Source organism: Trichechus manatus, unplaced genomic scaffold (genome assembly GCF_000243295.1).
Source record: "Trichechus manatus latirostris isolate Lorelei unplaced genomic scaffold, TriManLat1.0 scaffold00024, whole genome shotgun sequence".
Lineage (NCBI taxonomy): Eukaryota > Metazoa > Chordata > Mammalia > Sirenia > Trichechidae > Trichechus > Trichechus manatus.
The window spans coordinates 1,399,693-1,418,913 of record NW_004443960.1 but is presented as its reverse complement, the minus strand read 5'-3'; the positions used below and the strand labels follow the sequence as shown (position 1 = coordinate 1,418,913).

At 64.3% G+C, this 19,221-nt stretch overlaps 4 protein-coding genes across 6 annotated transcripts in view; 2 read left to right on the top strand and 2 right to left on the bottom strand.

Moving 5' to 3' along the window:
* The window catches only part of EME2 (essential meiotic structure-specific endonuclease subunit 2), a 2,842-nt gene extending 2,807 nt beyond the window's left edge, over positions 1–35 (bottom strand). Inside the window, exon 1 of the mRNA XM_023728546.1 lies at positions 29–35. Within this exon, the coding sequence (XP_023584314.1) occupies positions 29–35 (7 nt within the window). The remainder of the gene's footprint in view (positions 1–28) is intronic.
* MRPS34 (mitochondrial ribosomal protein S34) lies at positions 7–1,649 on the top strand. 2 transcript variants are annotated; one of them, XM_004373157.2, is made up of 3 exons: positions 7–354; positions 565–607; positions 690–1,649. In XM_004373157.2, the coding sequence occupies exons 1-3, from the start codon at positions 34–36 to the stop codon at positions 980–982; spliced, it is 657 nt and encodes a 218-aa protein (XP_004373214.1). In that variant the 5' UTR covers positions 7–33; the 3' UTR covers positions 983–1,649. The 2 variants fall into 2 exon arrangements, with proteins under 2 accessions (XP_004373214.1, XP_012410125.1); XM_012554671.2 differs by having other exon boundaries at positions 565–633; positions 695–1,649.
* On the top strand, positions 1,646–3,070 carry NME3 (NME/NM23 nucleoside diphosphate kinase 3). The gene is made up of 5 exons (XM_004373156.2): positions 1,646–1,814; positions 1,964–2,094; positions 2,162–2,263; positions 2,335–2,447; positions 2,564–3,070. The coding sequence occupies exons 1-5, from the start codon at positions 1,769–1,771 to the stop codon at positions 2,679–2,681; spliced, it is 510 nt and encodes a 169-aa protein (XP_004373213.1). The 5' UTR covers positions 1,646–1,768; the 3' UTR covers positions 2,682–3,070.
* Positions 3,071–4,466: 1,396 nt separating this feature from the next.
* MAPK8IP3 (mitogen-activated protein kinase 8 interacting protein 3) overlaps positions 4,467–19,221 on the bottom strand; it is a 50,324-nt gene continuing 35,569 nt past the window's right edge. Inside the window, exons 9-31 of one of the 2 annotated variants that reach the window (XM_023728385.1) lie at positions 14,391–14,408; positions 12,882–12,939; positions 12,327–12,479; positions 11,698–11,779; positions 10,620–10,750; positions 10,329–10,385; positions 10,060–10,230; positions 9,457–9,583; positions 9,148–9,243; positions 8,725–8,883; positions 8,083–8,248; positions 7,527–7,709; positions 7,187–7,376; positions 6,859–6,978; positions 6,695–6,775; positions 6,440–6,507; positions 6,183–6,331; positions 5,719–5,890; positions 5,422–5,535; positions 5,235–5,273; positions 4,919–5,098; positions 4,665–4,817; positions 4,467–4,588 (exon numbers count right to left, since the gene is read on the bottom strand). In XM_023728385.1, coding sequence (XP_023584153.1) covers positions 4,467–4,588; positions 4,665–4,817; positions 4,919–5,098; positions 5,235–5,273; positions 5,422–5,535; positions 5,719–5,890; positions 6,183–6,331; positions 6,440–6,507; positions 6,695–6,775; positions 6,859–6,978; positions 7,187–7,376; positions 7,527–7,709; positions 8,083–8,248; positions 8,725–8,883; positions 9,148–9,243; positions 9,457–9,583; positions 10,060–10,230; positions 10,329–10,385; positions 10,620–10,750; positions 11,698–11,779; positions 12,327–12,479; positions 12,882–12,939; positions 14,391–14,408 — 2,789 coding nt within the window. Of the gene's footprint in view, positions 4,818–4,918; positions 5,099–5,234; positions 5,274–5,421; positions 5,536–5,718; positions 5,891–6,182; positions 6,332–6,439; positions 6,508–6,694; positions 6,776–6,858; positions 6,979–7,186; positions 7,377–7,526; positions 7,710–8,082; positions 8,249–8,724; positions 8,884–9,147; positions 9,244–9,456; positions 9,584–10,059; positions 10,231–10,328; positions 10,386–10,619; positions 10,751–11,697; positions 11,780–12,326; positions 12,480–12,881; positions 12,940–14,390; positions 14,409–15,196; positions 15,209–19,221 lie in introns of both variants that reach the window. The other variant, XM_023728384.1, reaches the window with a different exon arrangement.

Here is a 19,221-nt window from a genome sequence, read left to right as displayed (position 1 = left end):
GCTGAGGCCGCGGACTGGCAGTGCGGGCCGGCCATGGCGCGGAAGAAAGTACGGCCGCGGCTGATCGCCGAGCTGGCCCGGCGCGTGCGGGCCCTGCGCGAGCAGCGGGAGCGGCCGCGCGACTCACAGCGTTACGCCCTGGACTACGAGACGCTGTCGCGGCCGCTCTCTGGCCGCCGGCTGCCCCCGCGGGCCTGGGCCGACGTGCGCCACGAAAGCCGCCTCCTGCAGCTGCTCGGCCGGCTGCCGCTCTTCGGCATCGGCCGCCTGGTCACGCGCAAGTCCTGGCTGTGGCAGCACGACGAGCCGTGCTACTGGCGCCTCACGCGGGTGCGGCCCGACTACACGGCACAGGTGCGTGGGCGCCCTCCTCCCCAGCCCTCCACGCGTGCGCAGCGTCCGCGCCTTACGCCCGGGCCAGGCCGGCCCCTTCGGAGCGCCGAGCTCCGCGGGGCAGCGCTGCCTCCTCTCCCCATCCGACTCCGGGACACGCACCCCCTAAACCTTTGAGGAGGAGGTGGGTGACGAGCTTGTTGAGCTGACCCGCCTTTACCTGCTTTGCAGAACTTGGACCACGGAAAAGCCTGGGGCGTTCTGACCTTCAAAGGTAAGGCTTGCGGGACTGCGCAGAAGGCGCAGGCTGCTGACGGTTAAGAAGGGGTGCGTTGAGCCGTGTCCTTCTTCCGCAGGCCAGACGGAGAGTGAGGCCCGGGAGATCGAGCAGGTCATGTACCACGACTGGCGGCTGGTGCCCAGGCACGAAGAGGCGGCCTTCACTGCCTTCACACCAGCCAGCAAGGACCCGCCGCGCTCCGTGCCGTACCCGCCCCTCCTCAGGGCCATGATTCTGGCCGATCGGCAGAAGAGCGGGGATGAGAGCACAGAGGAGCCCATGCTGAATCTGGAGAGGGTGCGCATCAGCCCCTGGGACTACCCCGCAAAAAAGAAGGCGAAGGGCAAAGCCAAGGGCACCCCAGTCTGAAAGTGCCGGAACCGGCAGGCTGCCCCAGGGCTGCAAGGCCCCGGTGAGGAAGGAAGACGCCTCTGGGTTCACCTGTCAGGCCCTCGAGCTTGCATGCGACCTTCTCGTGATGCTTTACTTACGGAGGATGTGCTTTTTGCCTGGGGAGTGGGGTGGGCAGGATCCTGCACCTGGCAACTCCTCTGTTCAGGCCTCCCGGACACTCAGGTTTGAGGCCAAGAGGGGGCTGCTGGGGCAAACTGGAAGCATGGGGGCTAGCGGCCCTGGAGGTGCCTGGTGACCAGCCGAGACCCAGAGCGCGCACTCCTCCTTCCCACGTTGCCTCTGCCCAGCCCCAGGCTCTGGACGTGAATAAAGGCCACTGAAGTAGCGTGCGTTGTGGTTTCTCTGAGTTTGGGATTTGGGGGCTAGAGGCGGGTTGTTTGCAGGACTGCGGGGAAGAAAAGGCCCCCAGTGCAGTGGGACAGCCGTTGTGGGTGGTCGGGGGGGCCAGGGTCGAGAGCCGTGCGGCGGGGTGGCTGGGGAGACCTGAGCTGTTGGGGGAGGCGATGTGCACTGCAGGCCCGAATCCTCCGGCCGCCCGTGGCTTGAGTCCAGGGCAGGACGTGACGGCCCCAGAGTCTGAAGCTCCACAGGCCTCACTTAGCGTTCTACGTCTCTGCCGGCGTCCGCGAAGGGAGGAGCGCCCGGCATGGCGGTCGCGGTCCCTTTAAGTCCAGGCCCCGCCCCGCCCGGGCCCCGCCCCCGCCGAACCCGCGCTCGGTCCTCTCGGCCACCGTCGCCATCATGATCTGCCTGGTGCTGAGCATCTTCGCCAACCTCTTCCCGGCGGGTGAGCGGCGCTGGCCCGGGACACCGGGGGGCCGGGTGGAGGGTCCCGGGCCCAGGGGAGGAGGTACCGGGCCAGATGAGGGGGCACCGGGCCCAGGGCGGGAGTGCGGGGCCGAGCGGGGTTCCCGCGGGCTGACGACCGGTCCGCAGGGTGCACCGGCGTGCACGAGCGCACCTTCGTGGCCGTGAAGCCGGACGGCGTGCAGCGGCGGCTGGTGGGCGAGATCGTGCGGCGCTTCGAGAGGAAGGGCTTCAAGCTGGTGGCGCTGAAGTTGGTGCAGGTGAGGGCTGGCCCGGCGCGTCCGCGGGACCGGGGCGGGGCGGTGGCTGACCCTTCGTTTTCCACAGGCTTCGGAGGAGCTACTGCGCGAACACTATTCCGAGCTGCGCGCGCGGCCCTTCTACGGCCGCCTGGTGCGCTACATGGGATCCGGGCCGGTGGTGGCCATGGTGAGTGCGGGCGGGGCGGGGGGCGCCCGGGGGCCCGGACCCGCGCTGACCACACCCCCCGCCCCCTGCAGGTGTGGCAGGGGCTGGACGTGGTGCGCGCTTCGCGGGCGCTCATCGGGGCCACCGACCCAGCTGACGCCTCCCCGGGCACCATCCGCGGGGATTTCTGCATCGAGATCGGCAAGTAAGGTCCACGGGGAGCGGCCTGAGCCCCTTCCCGACCCCCCGCCACAGCCTGCTCAAGGCCCTGCCAGTAGCCAGCCCCGCAGGACCCACGCTGACGCGGCGCCTTCCCCGCAGGAACGTGATTCACGGCAGCGACTCGGTGGAGAGCGCGCGCCGCGAGATCGCCCTGTGGTTCCATGCCGACGAGCTCCTGTGCTGGGAGGACAGCGCCGCGCACTGGCTGTACGAGTAGCCTGCTGCGAGGGCGGGCTGGCGCCGCCGAGGTGGACACTCCAGGGCCTGTGCGCGGCTGAAATATGTCACTCGGCGAACATTGCAACATGGCACAGACAGCTGGGTCCCATCCCGTCTCTGCTGGTGCATTAATTCTCTTGTTTGGGAGAGACCAGGTACACTCAGGGTCTCCCCAGGGCAGGCCCCGCCAAGCCCTGACCCAGGCCCCATCCGAGATGGGGCATCGCAGCCCCATGCGCTGTTCAGAAGGGTCAGAGCCCCCCACTCGCTTACAGCGCACTTGAAAATGTAGCCCAGGCTTCTGGGCACCAGACGTGGTCCAACCATTTCATCTTTTACAATAAAATGAAAATAGCCCCGTGCTGCACTGGCTTGGCACAGGGACAGAATGACAGAGTGAAGACGTTTATTACATACAGGACTGGTACATGGGGTCACTTGCAGGGCCAAAGCCTGGGGAGAATCGCTGCAGGGCTCTTCTCTAGGTGCACCACCCACTCTGTCACTTTATGATCCTTTGGGGACAGACAAGGGATTTTACATATGTCACAGTGGAGAGATGGTGGGTGGTGGGATAAGCCTGCAGTGGCTTGTGGCTGCTGCAGCGGCCAGCTGGGGGGTAGGGGGGCTGCCAAGGTCTGTGCTTCTCGGTGGGAGGGAGGGCAGCGGGGCAGGCTGCCCTAATTCAGTGCCTTTATATGGGACAAGAGTAAGGCTGGGGCCTGGGGGGAAGCAAGCAAGGCCTGTCCACTGTGGGGGGTGGTCTGGAGCGGTGCCCCTTGGAGCTGAGCCCACCCCCACCCCCACCCCCACCTAGAGCTCTCAGCTTCTGCTCCACAGCCTCTGCCAGCTGCCCTCAGGGAGAGCAGCCCACACAGCAGCCCTAGGCACTTAGTCAAGCGTCGAGCTGGGCTCCGCAAGGCAAACCTGGGAGCGCACTGTTGTCCCCATCACCCTGAGGCTGGCCTGAGTCCTGCACTGACCCCAGAGGAGGAGCTGCTGGTCCTCCCTTCTTCCTGAGGCTGGGCAGCCCTGGCAGCCTTGAAAATCCCACCCTGAGGGCTCGGGGAGGGGCAGGACTGTAGGGCCCGGCGCCCACAAGGGGCTGCACTCCTGCCTGGGAGACCCTGGCGAGAGGGGCTGAGGGCAAGGGAGGGGCGCCTGGTTTGTTCTCTCCAGCCGCTGATCTCAGGCAGCAGGAAGGGGAAGGTGATGGCCGAGGGGGTGGGGAAGCCCCAGGGAAGGCAAGCCGGGGGTCTAGGCACCAGGTGGCCTGAGCCCTGCCTCCCTGGGCAATGGTCAGGGCCCAGCTCCCTTGGGCAGCTCCAGGATCTGGGTGAGTCGGCATCGCCCCCCGCCCCCGGCTGCAGGAGATAGGGTCGGACCCCCCATCCCTGGGGGTCCAAAGGCAAGTGGGTTGCCAGCCCTGGGAAATACCCTGGGGTGAGGGGAGTGGGGCCCAGGAGGTGAGCTGGGGCCACCTACAGGGACTACCCACAGCCGGGCCCACCCTGGAACCCCAACCCTGAGGTGCCCTGGGGCTGGAGAACCGTAGGCTGGTGTTGGCCAGGAGCTGCTGGGAAAGGGGGTCCCTCCTGGACAAAGGTGCCACCTGTGGCCAGTCCTTCTTGGCCTAACCTGTGCCACCATGCTGCCTGCCGAGGGGCCCAGACCTAAGGTGAAAGCTGCAGTTGAGAGGTTGGGGGGTGGCCGCGGTGGCCTGTGGGCTGGCCGCGGTGGGCGGGCGGGCGTCGTATGTACACGTGGTGGTGCCTGTGGCGGCTCACTCGCTGGTGTAGGAGACCTGCCACACAATGATGTGGCTGCGCTCGGCCTTGGACAGCATGGGCTTCACCTGGCTCACATCCGCCCCGCCTTCCTCGGTCTCGTCATCCTCACCATCGCCTGCGAAGAGGGCACATGAGCAGCGGCCCCTGCCTGCGGCCCTCCAGCCCCGTCCGGCTCCGCTTGGCCTGCTCACCGATGCGGAAGTCGATGTAGCCTTCTCCCCCGCTCAGCACCAGCACGTTCTTCAGCTTCTGGCCCTCGGCCGCGTCTGTGGTGGCGGCAGGAGCCCCGGGGCCCTCGGACGGGCTGTCGAGCACGCTGCCGTTGAGGGTGGCCAACACGTTCCCTGTCATGGAGTTGAAGGTCCTCAGAGCGTGCGCGGCCGGGCCACCCCACACCGCCACAGGGCCACCGCACCCTGCAGGTGGGGCCAGGCAACCCCCTCACCTGGCACCGATACGAAGAACTTGACAGCATCGCGGTGCCCGTGGAAGCAGAGCTGGGCCTGGGCCATGGAGCAGTAGGGGATGAAGCTGCCGGCCGACTTGTCACTGCTGTCATCGCCATACACGTGGATGACGCCCCCCGGGCGGGCACCCTCCCCAGACGTGGGGGATGTCTTGTTAGCTGCAGACAGGGGGACCCACAGGAGCTGACAGCCAGCTGGGAGGATCAGGGTTGGGAGAGCACCATGGTGGGCCTGCCCCCTCCCATAGCCAATAGGGCGGCCTCCTTCCAGCACAGGGGCAGCGTCCGGACTTACCTCGGAGCCCCAGGAGCTGGCCTCGGTGCAGGACCACGGCTGGGAGGGAGAGGAAGGGTTGTCACCAGAGGGCAGGGGGCTGAGCCCACCCAACCCTGGCTCAAAGGGAAGTGAACCCATGCGTCAGCCTGCAGCCCACCGTGTCCTTCCAGGGGTCCCGGGGACGGTGGGGGGAGGGGGCACTCACTCTCGGTCAGCGGGATAGAGATGACCACGCCGTTGCCAGTGCCCACCCAGAGGCGGCTGCCGGCGACGAGCAGGGCGGTGATGCGCACGAAGGAGAAGCCCAGCTTGCCCGTGCCTGGGGGTCAGTGAGGGGGTCAGCAGGTCCCCCCGCACTCCCCCGACCCTGGGGGTCAGCAGGTGGGTCCCCCGCGCTCCCCCGACCCCACCCTGTGGGCCAGAGGGTAGGTCCCCCTGCACTCGCCGCTATCCCGGGGGGTCAATGGGTGGGTCCCCCTGCACCCTGCCAAGCAACCCTTACCCAGCATCTTGCTGACATAGGGCTCGATGTCCACATCCTGCAGGTGCTGGTGGGTGTGGGCATGGTACAACCGCAGGGTGGAGTCCAGGCGGATGGACACCCACACCCCGTCACCGATCCACGCCAGCTGCCGCACCTGGCTCTCCCTCCGTGGGTGGGCGTCGAATGACTTCTGTGGGGTATTGCAGCCATCAGCAGGGTATCTGCAAGGCTAACTCAGCCTAGGCTTAAGGTGGGCAGCAGGAGCGCTGGCTCTGGAAGCCCAGGTGGCATCAGACGTGGCCGGCATGCACTTCCCTGACCTACGCTACCGCCTCAGAGCCCAGGTCCTTGCTCCACCCACAAAGCTGCCAAGTGTACAGGGAGGGGCGTCACCAGAGCTCCTTCCTCTCCGAGCACCTTCCCCTCTGTGGCCCCCACAGCCCAGCCCCGCCACCCCTCCTCTGCCCCTGCTTGCCACTCACCTCGATCTGCATGGTCTTGGGCTGGATGACGTGCACCTTGTTCTTGTAGCCGCACCAGACGCGGTCATACACGACGGCCATGCAGCGGATGGAGTGGTGCGGGTGGCCCAGGTCCATCAGATGGTAGTTGCTCAGATCCCACTGACCGTCTGTGGGGCCCGGGACACACTGTTCAGGCCTGGCTCCCAGGGCAGAGGTGAGGACACCCGCTGCAGGCCTAGGGCCCAGGGAGCCCACCTGCCACCCCCAGGCCTCACCTTCGCCCCGGTGGAAGATGGCCAGAGTCCCATCAGCCAGGGCCACCAGTACACGACCTTTCACATGCCTGAAATGGGAGAGCCAGGCTTAGGCAGGCAGGATCCGAGTGGCTGCCTGGGGCTCCACCCACCCACCCGGGGCTCCTCCCACCCACCCGGGGCTCCTCCCACCCACCCGGGGCTCCTCCCACCCACCCGGGGCTCCTCCCACCCACCCGGGGCTCCTCCCACCGGCCCTGCGGCCCAGACATATACACCAGGCTCAGGACGGAGTCCTTCAGCTTGATGGAGTGCAGGCACTTCTTCCAGTTGGCCACCGCCGAGTGCACGTACAGCCTGGACACGGAAGAAGAGGCCAGTGAGGGCTGGCCTGTGTTGCTCCCCGGCTGCGCCCAGCAGGCCCCACAATATGTCCCTACCAGCCGTTCTGGGCTCCCAGCCACATGGTGGGCGCGGCGCTGCTGCTGGCCCCGGTGTGGCCTGCGCTGGGCTCCGGCTCTGGCTGTGTGCCGCTGGCCTCGGCCTCGGGCCCATTCTCACTGCAAGAAGGACCCGGCTCCAGGGTGGCCCAGAGGCCCGCTTCCTCATATTCCCGCCCACCGGGCAGAGCTAGCCTTGGGAGGGGTCTGCTCTACTTGGAGTCCTCGAGACCCAGCTCCGTGGGGACACAGCTCTGCCCATCTCGAAGTACAGACCACCATGGGGAGCCGCATGTCCCCTCTCCTCCCTCCACCTCGGACAGCCCACCTGCCAGGCCGAGTACTGGGGGGCGGCACGGGGGCTGGGTCGGTAAAGACGTGTTCTGTGAGGGGTCCAGTCCGCACTGCAGCTGCCTCGGGCTCGCTGGGCCCAGGCTCGGGTGCCTCCGTGGCTTCCGTGGCCTCCTCCGTGGATTGAGCTGGGTTGACCTGCCCGTTGCCGACGGCAGCCACCTCCCCTGCGGAAGGTTGACCTGCCCGTTGCCGATGGCAGCCACCTCCCCTGTGGAAGGTTGACCTGCCCGTTGCCAATGGCAGCCACCTCCCCTGTGGAAGGGAGGGTGGACCTGTACCAGGCCGGGGTGGTGGTGCGGGGGCCCCAGACTCACCCTGCCCCTTGTCCAGCACCGGGGTGTCCCCCCGGGAGGAGCAGTTGCTGCGGGGGACGTTGCAGCGAGTGGCACAGCCCACCAGCGTGATGCCGGCCAGCACCCCGTCGGCGCCAGGCTCCTCGGGGTTCATGTCGCTGTCCAGGAAGATCTCCCCTGGCGGGTAGTCGTTGTCACTGGCCGCTGGGAGGGGGAGACCACGCCGTCACCTCCCGCCGACGAGCTGTCCTTCCAGGTCCAACCCGTGGTCCCACTCGGACAGAGGCCACTTTCTGCCTGGACTGGCTGTTCCCATCTGCTGGGGGCAGTTGGCACCCCTGCCTGTGGCCTCACCAGTGACTGTCTCATGGCGGGGGGCAAGTGGGGGGTCTTCTCCCGACTGTCCGTAGGGACACGGGCAGGGTCTGCTCGATTCGGGACAGCCACCTCCCCCCACTGTCTGTTCCAGTCCACAGGACGTCATGGTCTGGCCTCTGTTCCGTGCCCTAGCTGCGGCCCCTGAGCTCCTCACGCCCTTGCCCGGCACTGCAGCCCCTGGAGCCAGGTCAAGGCTCACCGGGGATGCTGGAGATACACAGGACGTGGGCATTGCAGACGGTAAACTGGTCCACCACGGTGCCTGGCTGGTTGGCATCGATGATCACCACCTTGCTAGTGGTCAGTGTGCTGGTGAGTATCCAGACCCGGCTGGAGGTGGCGTCCATCTCGTGCAGCTCCTTTGCCTGTGGGGATGAGGGGTGCAGTGTGGGACCCGTGGTGTGCAGCCCTGACCCCGGCCCAGGGGACACAGCTAGCTGGGACGGTGAAGACTCAGAACACGCGTCACACGCAGCTCTTTCCACATGCGGGCTCCCTCCTTGCCCCATGTCAGGCTGGAACACAAACTGAAGCCTCTGACCCCAACCCCCCTGAGTTCTCTGCGCACTCCTGCCCAGCCCCTCCCCGCTGCTCCTCTGCTGGGCGGGAAGGGAGGGCTGTGTGCCCAGCCGCCCTCAGCCCTCCCGGACTCCCAGCCACCGTTCACGGGCGAGATACCCCCACCAGACTCCTAAGCAGGCAGCTCAGCCGACCTGCCCACTGCTGTCGCCTGTCGCCAGCTGCCCTTGGTCTGGCCACTCCTGGTGAGCCTGGCCTGGGCCCTGGGTGACAGCAGTGAGGACGCCAGCCATGGCAGACCCCAGCCTGTGGCTACTCTGACCTTCTTCTTCTCCGGGGACGAGTGGCTGCTGGACACTTCCCCTTCTGCCTCCCGGTCGCAGGTCAGGGGGTCGCGACCAGGCACTGGCTTGGTCCCGTTCCCAGGGTCCTCGTCACTCGGCCTCCACCCGCACAGATTGACGCCCGCAGCACACCACAGCTGCGAGGACAGGGGCTTAGCTCCAGCCGGGCCTGGGGTGGCGCCAGCACACCAGCCCCAGGCGCCCGGCACGAATCACACCTCCACTGCTTGGGACACGCTCTCAGCTACAGGGACTCGGGTTAAGCTGTGTGATGGTGGCCTGACACTGCAGGATGCGACGCAGACCCGCCTCCTGAGTCTGCAGTGCCCGCGGCAGGGCCCAAGGCCCTCAGCGGCCATCCCCTCCCAGCCCGCCCCAAAGGTTGGCCCCCCTGGGTTCACCTTCATGGTGGGGTCCTTCTCCACCAAGGGGCGGCAGTACACAGGCACCGGCACGTTCTTCATGCGCGTGTCCTCCTGGCCCCCGTTGGGGCTCAGCTGCAAGGACAAGTCAGCGGCGCTGTGGGCACCAAGCTGAGGGCTTGGGCCCAGAGGGTCCCAGGGCAGAAAGAGCGGCGGAGCTGCGCCGCCCTGCCCCGTTCGCCTCACCTGCTACAACTTGGCCTACAAGCTCCAGCCGTAGGTCCCGGCCCCGCCCCGCCCGCACCCGCATGTACTGCTGGGCAGACCCCAGCCCCGCCCCACCCTCACCTGCTTGTACTTGGCCGGCAGACTCCAGCCGCAGGCCTGCAGCCGCCCGTCGTCATTGCGCACGTGCTCGCGCACCTGGCGGTACTGCTCACGCTTCTGCTCCCGCCGTGCCGACGACGTGCAGTCGCTGAGCAGGGGACAGGGTGGTCTCAGGCGCGGTACGGGGACCCTGCGCCCTCGCCACGAGGTGGTCTTCCCCAGCCCTTCCTCAGCTGCTGAGGCCCATCCTGCCCCACCAGGTGCCCATTTGCCGGGAGCCGGAGGTGGCTCCCCAGCACAGGGGTGGCGCTGGGTCTAAGGCCCGTCCAGGGCTCCACTAGCAGCGCCCTCCAAGCCAGCCTAGGGCTTCTGCCCCAGGCACAGGCGTCCCCTGCAGCCCGGACACCAAAACTTGGCTTCAAAACCCAGGAAAACCCAAAATCCACACAAACGCACTTCCCAGTAAGAAACCCTATCCTGCAGGTGAATTTCTTGTCACTGGAGTGCTTGAGGGACAGTGGTGAGGGGGTCAGGGCGGGCAAGGCAGCGGGGCCCCAGGTCCTGGTGGGGAGGGGCAAGGCAGCCGGTCACGGGGTCCTCAGGGCAGGGCAGGGGGGCACTCACTCGTCAGGGAAGAACTCCAGCGGGCGGCTGCCGGCCGACATCTGGCAGACAGTGTGGCCGCGGCGCTGGCTGAAGCCGGCGGCGGTGGGTGACTTGTAGTGGATGTTCACTGAGGGATAGGCGCGCTTGGCTGGTGGGGGGCTGGAGGAGGAGCTGAAGAGCCTGCTGAAGCTGTGGAGGGAGGGGCGCGGGGAGTGAGGGCCGGCTCCCAGGTGTGCAGCGCCCCCCCCTCACCCACCCACCTGGCCACCTGCTGTCCCGCCACTCACAACTGCCAGATGGTGGACTTCTTCTTCTCCTGGACGGACGGATGCTCTCGGGAAGCTCTGCAGGGAGGGGAGACGGGGGATGCTGGCTCGCCACGGCCCACCCCAATGTCACCCACCCCTGGCTGGCTCTTGTGCCGCCTGGGACCCAGGCCCTGGCTCCGGGCTGGGGGTCACCGGCACTTCCTGGAAGGGTCCATGGCAACTGAGTGACCTGACACCTCCTTCTGGGGAAGCCCCGCTCTGGCCGGCGGGCATGGCCAGGAGGCTGGCCCAGGGTGCTCCTTCTGTCACCTGATCATCTCTGTCCACCGCACGGCCTCCTGAAGCTCCATCAGACGCTCCTTGTACTGGTTCCGCTCCATGAGCACGCGTGCCATCTCCACACGTGTGAAGCGGCGCCGCTGGGCCATGGGGATGTTGTCCTGCGTGGGGAGGAGGTGGGAGGCAGGGTGGCGGTGAGGGGTGCCGGGGAGCCAGCTTGCAGCCCACGCCCACTGCAGGCCGGGGCAAACCCAAGTGCAGCTTTCCCACTATGGGGCGGGGGGAGGTTTCCTACACGTCCCTGGACACTGAAAGGCCTTTGGTGAAGGCTGACAAGGGAGCCTGGCTCCAGGGGACAGGGAGAAGTTCTAGGGAGGGCTCAGTGAGCAGGGGCGGAGGTCCCCCATGGCCTGGGTCCACCGTCAGCAAGCTCTACGCCCTGAGCCTGAGGAGGGGAGGCTGAGGCCTGAATGCCAGGCCTTTGCGCTCTACAGGGGCTGGGGCCGAGGTGAACTCCAGCCCACCTCCCAGCCTGCTTCCTCTCCTGGATGTCTGTCTGGGGGGGGGGGGTCCCCTTTTCTGGGTGCTTCTATGCGCCCGGCTACAATGCCCAGGCAGATGCCTGCCCCAGCCTCCTCTCCACCCCAGGCAGCAGAGCCTTCGGGGGTGAGTGGCCTTCAGCTGTGCCTCCCCTGCCCTGGCTCGGGGTCTGGAGGGGAGGCTGCAGGTCCTCCTGCGATGAGGCCACTCAAGCTACAGACCCCAAGGGAGGGGGGCGCTGTGCTGTGGGCATGGGCTTTCCCCAGAACGGTCCAGGACAGTGGTGACAGCAAGTTGGGGTGTCAGGGGAGTGGGCGGGTGAACCTGGAGACACAGCTGTGACCACTAGGACCTGGTGGCCGTGGGGGCCCAGCCTCGTCTTTGGGGAGAAAGTGTGCTAAGAACTTTCCCAAACCCAAGACCACAGGTCACTGGGTGAGCAGGAGTCCCCAAGGGCCACGGGGTGGGGGTGTGGAGAGTGCGTGGGAGGGGTGCCGAGGGCCCAGAGGCACAGGAGAACAAAGGTCCTGAGCCCCCACCCATCCCGCAGGGGAATGGTGGGATGTACCAGTTCTGTACAGAGACAGCTGCTTGCATCCTCCACCTCCTCCCGGGGCTCACGCCGGGCAGTGATGGCCTCAGACTTCACTCTGCAGACGAGCAGGGGCCACAGGGGGTGAGGGCTGGCCCCCCCCGCCCCCTCATCCCCTGAAGCCCAGGCGTGGGTCCCGTGGCTTGAACTAGGTGGTCAGACATGGGAGGAGGCTGTCTGAGGCCTGTCTCCAGGTGGGGCTGGTTCCCACAGACACAAACGCAGGACCCTTCCCTGCGAAGGAAGCGGGCCAGGCGGGAAGAACAGGGCCTGCACCCGGGAGGAAGCCTGGGCTGACCAGATCCTGGGAGGGAGGCCCCCCACCTTCCTCCCTCCCTCCCTCCAAACGGGACTCCCCAGAGCCTGAGTGCAGCCATGTCCCTGCACTGGGACCCCTGAGAATCGAGGTGCCCTTTGCAGTGGGCCCCGAGGGAGATGTGGGAGTGGGGGTGAGGGGGTGGGTGAGGGGGTGGGTGAGGGGGTGCGAAAGGGCTCAGAACAGCAGCTGAGCGTCTGGGGTCAACAGAAGCCGGAACTGAAGCGAGGACAGGGGCCGTTCTGAGGCGCTTTAGAGGGGACTGGGGAGAAGGGAGTGGGGGGCTGACCTCCGCAGCTCCTCCTCCAACTCCTTGATCCGGGTCTCCAGCTTGGTCTTGGCCTGCTTGGCAGCCTCCAGCTCCCCTCTCAGCACCTCCTGCTCCCCCGACAGCTGGTCGACCTTGGCGATCAGGTCGTTCTTCACCACGTTCAGAGCGTTCCTTTGAAAAGCAGGACACTTGACATGAGGGGGCCTTCAGAAGGGTCACCCCACTGGGCTTCTGTGAAGCCACGGCCCAGGTAGAGGACCCCATCCTGGGGAAAAACGGGGGCCCCGAGTCCTGATCTCCTCAGGATGGTTTTGGTTTACGCCCGTGCCCAACACCAGTGATAAGAACTCCTTTCTCACGAGCATCTTGACGGGATGCCAAGCTCTCCAGCCGCCCCAGCTGAAGGCTCCTGAAGGTAATCTTCCTAAGGAAAACGCTCAAGAATCCTGCTCCCAAGAACTTTCCACCCCAGGAGCACACAGATCTGAGGCTCGCGGCCGGAAGTTGCCCACCCCCAGGAAGGCAGGTCAGCAGTGGGGCACACAGTGATGGGGCGCGCAGAGGGACCCTTACTTGGTCTCCAGCAGCTGTGAGTTCTCCAGCAGCAAGTTGCCCACCTCCTTGCCCATTCCTGAAAACAGAAGGGGTGGGTTTGCCCGAGCCGTGCACAGATAGACCCTGCCCTGAAGCAGCCCCTCTGACAGCCATTTTGGTGTCTACTGCCTGGGGGATGGGAGGAGCAGACAGGCTGGGTCCCATCTGCAGTCAGGCAGGGCCTTAGGAAGGGGCGTGCAGAGTAGGGAGAGGCGCCCCCAGCTCCTTGTGGCCTTGCCACCAGCACCTTCCACCCACTGGAAGGACCCCGGGGAGCTCTGAGCAGGGTCCCCGCTGACAGAAGGTACAGCAGCCCAGGGGTCACTCCTGGCCAAGGAGGCACCTTGGGGTGGTTCTTGCAGCTCTCTCTCTATTGCCAGATGTCAGTGCACCGGTGGCCCTGAGGTGGCCCCCCTAAACGTCACCCCCCAGCTCTGTGGTCACCAAGGCCATCATGAGGGGGACACTTTCAGAGCCCCCTTCAGAAGTGTGGTGACAGGAGACAGGCACAGCACAGAACTCAGAGAAAACCCCACCCAGGAGATGGGGTGGCCCAGGGCTCCCTACATCCCTGTGGGGCACAGGGTCAGCAGGAGGTGGGGTGGGAGCAAGGAGGATGGCGCCCCCTGGGGCCACCACAGAGGGACTGCAGGTGGAGGTCACAGCAGGAGGCACACAGCCCAAAGGGCTGGACCTGGTGCCCTCCTCCCCCCAAGCCCCAGACCAGTCAGCCTGAGAGCCCACGTCTGTGCCTCTAGTCATTCGACTCTTCACTTCCAATGCCACCGCAGAACAAAGTCACACCTGCCCCCCACAGGCACACGCACCCACACCCACACGTGTACCCACACCCGCACACGTGTACACGCACCCACACCCACACATGCACACACACCCACACAGGTGCACACGCACCCACACACGTGTACCCACACCCACACAGGTGCACACGCACCCACACACGTGCGCACACACACGTGCACACGCACCCACACCCACACACGTGCACACGCACCCACACAGGTGCACATACACCCACACACGTGCACACCCCCACACACGTGCACACACCCCCACCCCCACACACGTGCACACGCACACACCCACACACCTGCCCCCCCTACACCTCGGGCTTGGTTTCAGGGCCCTGCCTGGCTCCAGCGTGGTCCTGCCCCCCACCCGAGCCCCAGCAGTGCCGCGCTCGCCCAGGCGGGCTGCGGGGACCGGGGGTAGCCTGCACTGAGCTCTAAGAGCCTCGGAAGGGCTGGAGGGCTGCCTCCTGCCCCAGGAAGCACCTTGGCCCCCAGGTCCCGCAGGCCCGGCAGTTGTGAGGGGCCCTGATGGAGAATAGAGGCGGCTGCCAAGCAGACACCCGTGTGCCCATCCCCGGAGAGCCTGCTGACCCCGCCGCCACATGCAGAACAGAGCATACGGCACGTGAAGCATGACGGGATGGGGGAGCACACGGAAACGCGGCCTTGGCCTTACCAAAAAAATCATCGCGCACTACGGGAGCCGTCCCAATCCCACGGGAGACGGCAAGCAGGGCGGGGCGGAGGGAGAGAGGGAGGGAGAGAAGACAGGCGCGTTAAGCTGGTGGTCAACAGCAGGGGGTGGTCTTTCGGGGGGAGGTGTGCTGGGTTAGGGGTGGGCACAGGAGACAGGACAGGACGGGGCCGGCCACTCCTTCCGGAAGAGCCCACGAGTTTATCTTTGGGGCTGCACCCCGGATGAGGACGAGGACGAGGCAGGGGGCATGGTGTGTGCCTGCCGAGGAGAAGCTGGGGCAGTGGACACCTCCTTCCAGAGCTGGGACGGTGGGAGGCTGAGGGAAGGGGCTGCCGCCAACACGGGGGTGAGGCTGGGCAGGAAAGAGGGACCAGGCCCCATATGTCTGCTCACTGCAGAGAGGTGTCCTGTGTGGGGTAGGAAGCCCCCTGACTCCTGGGGCTCCCCGGAGCAGGCAGAGGGGGCCTCCTGCCACCGTCCAGTCGGCTGGCTGCACGCTCTGTGGCTGAGAGGACCTTAGGGAATGGCCCCTGGGGCCTCCTGGGCTTGGAGGAGAGGGCTAGCAGCAAGCGGCCCCCAGACGGGGAGGCCCCCAGGGACAGGGGGAGCAGGCTGGCACGAGCTTGCAGTGCAGGAGCTGGGGCAGGCCGCCAGGCAGCTGGACAGAGTCGGGAGCGGCCGGGCCGTGCAGCCAGCGGGGACTGGATACTAGCAGAGGAGTGTCCCATGTGTGACCCCCCCCCACCCTAGGCCACGAGAGGGAAGGACGGGCAGGAGATACACACCTGAGAACTCCCCTGGGCCGCGTCCAGCGCAGACGGGGAAGGAAGTGGACAGAGTCAGTGGACCGGAACCCACAGAGGCGCTCAGTAAAGAGAACAGATGGCCGCGATGAGCCGGCACCACGGCCAGGCTGCACACACGGCCCCCAGGCAGAGGCCCCCGCCCCCCACCCCCAGGCGCCACCGCCAGGCTGCAGATACATCCCCTGGGCAGAGGCCCATGGCTCTCCGCCGCCAGGTGCCCAGAGGCCAGGAATCTAGCCTGACCGCCCCTTCTAGTCCCTCAGTGGCCCCTGTGTCAGCAGGGCTGGGCCTCTGCAGACCCCACGGCTATCGCTCAGGCGTGTGAAGTGCACACGTGTGTGTGCATGTATAGCGTGTGTGCATGTGTGTGGTGTGTACCTGTGCATGGAGACTGTGGGCGTGGTGTCTACGTGTACATGCGTGTGGTCCGCGTGCTCGTGCTCAGCAAAGCGCCCCAATGGTTTCCAGCCTAAAGGAACCCAGGGTGACCTGGAAGGAGCTGCTGGTCACTTCTCCCCAAGACGGCGGCGCCTGAGGGGCCCTGAGTCAAACCCAGGTCATAATAGGAGGCCCTCAGGGGAGGAAGGACCAGAAGACAGGACATGAGCTCGGGTGCCCTGTACAGGGAGGGGAGACAGCTAGAACGGGAGGCTGGGGGTGGGGGAGCCATGCAGCAGACGGGGTGCATGGGGAAGGGGGCCGTGCAGCGGAGGAGGTACGTAGGGGAGGGGGCCATGCAGGGGACGGGGGCCATGGGGAGGGGGCCGTGCAGGGGAAGGGGTGCATGGGGGAGGGGGCCATGCAGGGGAAGGGGTGCATGGGGGAGGGGGCCATGCAGGGGAAGGGGTGCATGGGGGAGAGGGCCATGCAGGGGACGGGTGCATGGGGGAGGGGGCCGTGCAGGGGAAGGGTGCAGGGAGCAGGCGGTGGGGGGCTGGGGTCTGCAGTCCCCACTCCGGTCTCTGCCCGACAGAGAATGGGAAAGGACTTCCTTCTCCAGCAGAGAGGACTTGGCTCATTTCAGACAGAAAGGGAAACGGTCTCAAAAGTCACTTAAATCACAAAATGCATAACTGGTTATGAAAATTCTAATAATAAAGAAGTGGACAGATGAAAAAGTGGGTGCTCCTTCTCTCAAATGCACTTCCCCAGCGAGCACTGTGACATCCGACGTTCTCTTCTCAGGCCTCTTTCTGGATCCACGGCAATTCTTGTAGAATTTACGGTGGGAACGCAGCACCGCCCTCTCTGGGAAAGCACTTTTGTCCACTGAACACAGCACCACGGGGCTCCTTCCGTGGCAAAGACTCACGATGACCTTCAGTTTGAGGTGGTACTTCTCTCTGGGGCTCTGCCACCGCTCGTCCCTCTAACAGGTATCCAGAGCCTTCAGAGAGCTGCAAGTGCATCCTGCCTGGGTCCTGCCCGCCGCGTGCTGCTAAGCTGCTCGGGGCAAAGAACCATCTCTGTTCTCTCCTCTGGCACTCCTTCGTCACCCCTGAACCAGAGAGTCTTCTCGAGTTTGTTGTCTTCTGTCAGTTTCCTGTTTTATCCTGTTTCACCAGAATTATGTTAATTATGGAGATCTCATACATGTAAGAAGGCAGTCGTGTGTCAGTGGTAGAGCTTTCGCCTTCCAGGCCGAAGACTCAGGTTCAATTCCTGGCTAATGCACCTCATGTGCAGCCACCACCCATCTGTCAGTGAAGGTCTGCGTGTTGACTTGATGCTGAACAGGTTTCAGAGGAACTTCCAGACTAAGATGGACTAGGAAGAAAGGCCTGGAGATCTGCTTTTGAAAATCGGCCAGTGAAAACCCTATGAATGCCAGCAATCTGATGTGTAACCATCATGTGGACGGCACAGAGCTGGGTAGCAGTTTGTTCTGTTGTTCACGGGGTCACTGTGAGTTTGGGGCCAACTCCACGGTAGCTAACAACAGATATTTATATAATTTTGATATATATTGCCCTGATTTTCATGTAGCCACACCATCAATGTTTTCCTTTAGTCATGTACAGAGAAGCCCAGATTGTAAAAATATTCTATCACTCTTTTCCAGTTCTATTATATTGTGTTTTTATGTTTAGATCTTCAGTCTACCTAGAACTTAGTTTTTTGTTTATGGTGTAAGCTTGGGATCAGACTTTACTTCTTCCAAATGGCTCTTCAGTTAATCTAGTTCACTTATGGAATAACCCACCCATTTCCCAATAATTTGAAATGCCACACTTATCCTGGACTAAATTCCCACATGTATGCAGGTCTGTTTCTCAACTCTTCCTGCTGGTGAGCTCACGTAATTCCTGATCACTGCCCCAGAGCATGTGGCTTCCCTTATTGTCACTTATGGCATGTTTGGCACCTGGGATGGTGATCTTGCAACCTTGCTCTGGACTGGTTTGTGATGTTGCCAGCTCAGTCTTTCATCCAAGAACGTGCTGTGTTTTCTATGTATCTAAGGCTTCTCTTACGTCCTTCAACTCAGGGCTATCATTCTCTTTTCATGTGGCGTTTCTCAGGGTTACTTCTAGACATCTTACGGCTTTGGTTGTGACTGTGGCTGGGATCCAGCTTGATGACAGCATGGGGAGAAGTGCCGGAATGGTGCCAGCACTTGCTAAAAAAAAAACAAAACAAAAAACCAAACCCATTGCCCGTTGAGTGGCTTCCGACTCATAGCAACCCTACAGGACAAGTAGAACTGCCCCACAGGGTTTCCAAAAAGCGGCTGAGGGATTTGAACCACCAACCCTTTGGTTAGCAGCCCAGCTCTCACCACTGCGTTCAGTAAATGGTAGTCCCGCTGCTTCCCAATTACGTCAATTCTAGGGCATGCTTTTTCTCCTTTTACCATTTCTGAAATTGCAACGGCTCTTACAGTCAACGGCATGTCAGAGTTTAATTGGCAGCCACTGTTTCCTTTTGCTGAGGGTCGTAAAACAATGGTGTGTGTCTACCACTGGTGGTGTCCCAGATTTTATGAACCATGACATACGGTGCACCGGGTCCTGTCCTCCCCTCGTTGCCAAAGGAGTTCACGGTCACACCGCTGAACAGGGCACAGAGCTCAGGGCAGCCCCCACCGACACGCCGGCCGCCTCGGGCAGCACCTCCCCGCCTGGACGGGGTATCACTGTGTTCCTTAAGTTACAAGGCCTTCCCATGCCACAGAACTGAGACTACAAAATAGACCAGGTCCCAGTCTCTTCCTGCTCAACAGCGCCACAGCAGAACTTGGAGCGTGTGGCCCTCAGGAGGATGAACCCCAGACACACACAGACGACCAGGGGGAGGGCAGGACCCCGTCATGGACGCTTCCTCCAGCAGGGCCAGACGCTGGCCTGACGGAGGCCCGCAGAAGAGGCGGCGAAGGCCGTGCGTGTCTGCAGCTGGTGGACCGCGGAGACACGAGCCTCTTCCTGGCCCTCAGCGCTGCCTGGCTCCAGCACACGTGCAACACTTGGGGCTCCAGAAAGGCCCCAGGAGGTTCACAGCTCCCAAGGAGGGTCTCGTTTCACCCAAACTGAGAGCCCCAGGTGCTGCGTCCTGCCTCAGAGCCACAGGGGAGCACTGGGCACGCAGCAATGCACTGTCGAGTCTCAGTACAAGGAGGCAGCTCCCAGCTACAAGTCCAGGCCCAGGCCCTCAGGGGATGTTCATGTCTCTGTCCTGGGCACACCTGACCTCAGCCGCGCGGGATCATTTACCAGGTGTGGTCCACACTGCCCACTGCCCTGGGCTCGGGCCTTGGTGCGCTAAGGGACTGGGCCTTCTCCCAGGAACGACCACAGTGGGCACTCCCTATCCTGTTGGATTCTCCTCCTGAGGATCATGGACTCATCAGACGCATTCCCTGTCCAGGACTCCCACCACAACAGATCCTCACTTTTATCCCGGCTCCGTCGATGAGCCCCCGAGTAAGATACACCAGGCCCATTTCTGGTTCTCCGCTCTCCCTCCTCACTATCTGTGGACACTGGTTCTCCGCTCTCCCTCCTCAC

What these genes read in the sequence shown, in the direction of transcription:
- NME3 (XM_004373156.2), top strand. Translation starts at nt 1,769, where the DNA reads ATGATCTGCCTGGTGCTGAGCATCTTCGCCAACCTCTTCCCGGCGG. An exon ending in CGCCAACCTCTTCCCGGCGG is followed by an intron (nt 1,815 to 1,963) that starts GTGAGCGGCGCT and finishes ACCGGTCCGCAG; the next exon opens with GGTGCACCGGCGTGCACGAG. An exon ending in TTCTGCATCGAGATCGGCAA is followed by an intron (nt 2,448 to 2,563) that starts GTAAGGTCCACG and finishes CCTTCCCCGCAG; the next exon opens with GAACGTGATTCACGGCAGCG.
- MRPS34 (XM_012554671.2), top strand. Translation starts at nt 34, where the DNA reads ATGGCGCGGAAGAAAGTACGGCCGCGGCTGATCGCCGAGCTGGCCCGG. An exon ending in GGCCCGACTACACGGCACAG is followed by an intron (nt 355 to 564) that starts GTGCGTGGGCGC and finishes CCTGCTTTGCAG; the next exon opens with AACTTGGACCACGGAAAAGC. An exon ending in CTTGCGGGACTGCGCAGAAG is followed by an intron (nt 634 to 694) that starts GCGCAGGCTGCT and finishes TCCGCAGGCCAG; the next exon opens with ACGGAGAGTGAGGCCCGGGA.